At 32.2% G+C, this 1895-nt stretch overlaps 1 protein-coding gene across 1 annotated transcript in view; it reads left to right on the top strand.

Annotated features, from left to right (window-relative positions):
- The window catches only part of SMCHD1 (structural maintenance of chromosomes flexible hinge domain containing 1), a 140084-nt gene that overhangs the window by 136501 nt on the left and 1688 nt on the right, over positions 1 to 1895 (top strand). Inside the window, exon 44 of the mRNA XM_023742898.1 lies at positions 1741 to 1781. Coding sequence (XP_023598666.1) covers positions 1741 to 1781 — 41 coding nt within the window. The remainder of the gene's footprint in view (positions 1 to 1740; positions 1782 to 1895) is intronic.

The raw sequence follows: 1895 nt of genomic DNA, 5'->3' as shown, positions 1-1895 counted from the left end.
TGGTTTTTGGTTGTGACTTCAGCCCCCAGCAGTTTAAAGCAATAGTTGAGAAAGATGGTGAGAATACGGCACATGCTTCTGTTTATGATGGCAGTGAGCAGATACAATAACTGAACATCAAACAAACGTAATTGTATCCTGTGGGTTTTTTTTGTAAGTAAATTTTAAATATAAATTGTTGCAGACTACCCAGATTATTTTAAGAAACTAATAACAATCCTGATTTCATAAATAGTGCAGAAAAAGAAAATGAATATGTTACCACTCTTCGGCTGTGTTCACGAAGATCTGCTTGGTGCAGTTAAATAGAAATAAGATTAATATTAAAAGGAGGAGAAAGTTTATTTTAAACTTTACCTCAGATATGTGTATGGCTTTGATTCTTTTCTTTCCAATTCTATAATCTAATGTCACGTCTTCAGAGAGACCTTCCCTGACTCCGTAATCTAAAATAGAAGTACCTACCTTGGGGAGAAGAAGTGTTTTTTTAACGTGGAAGTAATGGAAGAAAATATTTTATAGTTAAATTTTCAAGTTTACATAAAATTTTAAAACATTGTGAAGAAACTGAAAAGGCAAATAACAAGCTTGGGGAAAAAAATGAAACATATAATAGCGGCATTATAGCCTTGCTATTAACAGTCTTTAATAATTTGTAAGGAAAAAGTAAAGACTAATGGAAAAATGAGCGGATAATGTGAATAGGCCATTGTCAAAAGAATAATAATGGTTAATATTTGAAGGCTTACTATGTACAAGATACTTTTTAAGCTTGTCACTTGAATAATCTCATTTATTGCTATTACAGTCTCATTTTACAGCTGAGGAAGTTGAGGCTCAAAAAGGTTAGATAACTTTCCCAAGTTCAGAGCAGCATATGTATTTGCATTTACATTGAAACAAAAGAGTAGAAAGAAAATTTTTTTTTTTTTATTCCTAGTTATATAGTGGGGATAATTTTCCTTTTCTATGTATTTTCCCAGATTTGCCTGGGAAATGAATAGTGTATAAAAAAAGACTAGTTGTCTTTAATATTCATGTTCTCTTAACCAGTATTTGATCTTCTAGTAAAAACACCTAAACAATCCTAAATACAGATAAGGTGTTTTGTACTCAGGTTAATATTACAGCTTTGTTTTTCTAGAAAAATATTAGAAACATTAAATACTTTAAATGAATTTATAATCTTGAAAATGTCCATGACAAGGTTAAATGGAAAGTAAATAGAAAATATAAATACAAATATGACACTTGTTAAAAATTAAATCCACATATCTATGGAATGAAAAGACAAGAAAAATATGAGGTCATAGACATGATGTTTTTTCCCCCAATCTTTCCCCCATTCTAAATTAACCAAAGTTTTCTATAAATATCTTAAAAAGTAGAAATAGTTTCAAAATGGAAAAGAATAACCAAGGACACTGTAGAAGCCAGCATGTGAACAGAGGGAAGACGTGGGAGTTGATTTGCTGGATTTTAAAACTGTTTTAAACTGTTATTGGCCCTTAAAGTATTGAGTATTTCAACATAACGTACCCTATACTTTTAAGAAATTTCTGCCATGGTTGTATATGTTAACTACTGTGTTTACAGTGGAACTTATGAGAGCAGGATCTCAACGGGACTGCCTTGTTTTTCCGGGTCTTGCAAGTTTTCCTCCTTTGAAAGGGTGCAGTCTTGCTACTTTTCTGTTGCTCTCTGTTAGTGGAAAATATTTTAGTTTTCCTTCTCTGACAGGTTTCCAGCTTGCACATGTTCCAGCTTTCGCGGGTTTTACTGTACTTATTAAATGTTCAGATATTTGTGTGTCCATTCCATAAATACTGGTCATCTTGGCGTGACTAGAACAGGGGTTGGGCACTTTTTCTTAAAGGGCCAGGTAGTAAATATTT

The sequence above is a fragment of the Trichechus manatus genome, unplaced genomic scaffold (assembly GCF_000243295.1).
Source record: "Trichechus manatus latirostris isolate Lorelei unplaced genomic scaffold, TriManLat1.0 scaffold00222, whole genome shotgun sequence".
Taxonomy (NCBI): Eukaryota; Metazoa; Chordata; class Mammalia; order Sirenia; family Trichechidae; genus Trichechus; species Trichechus manatus.
Note: the sequence above shows the minus strand (reverse complement) of the source record. Positions and strands in the feature narration are given on the sequence as shown.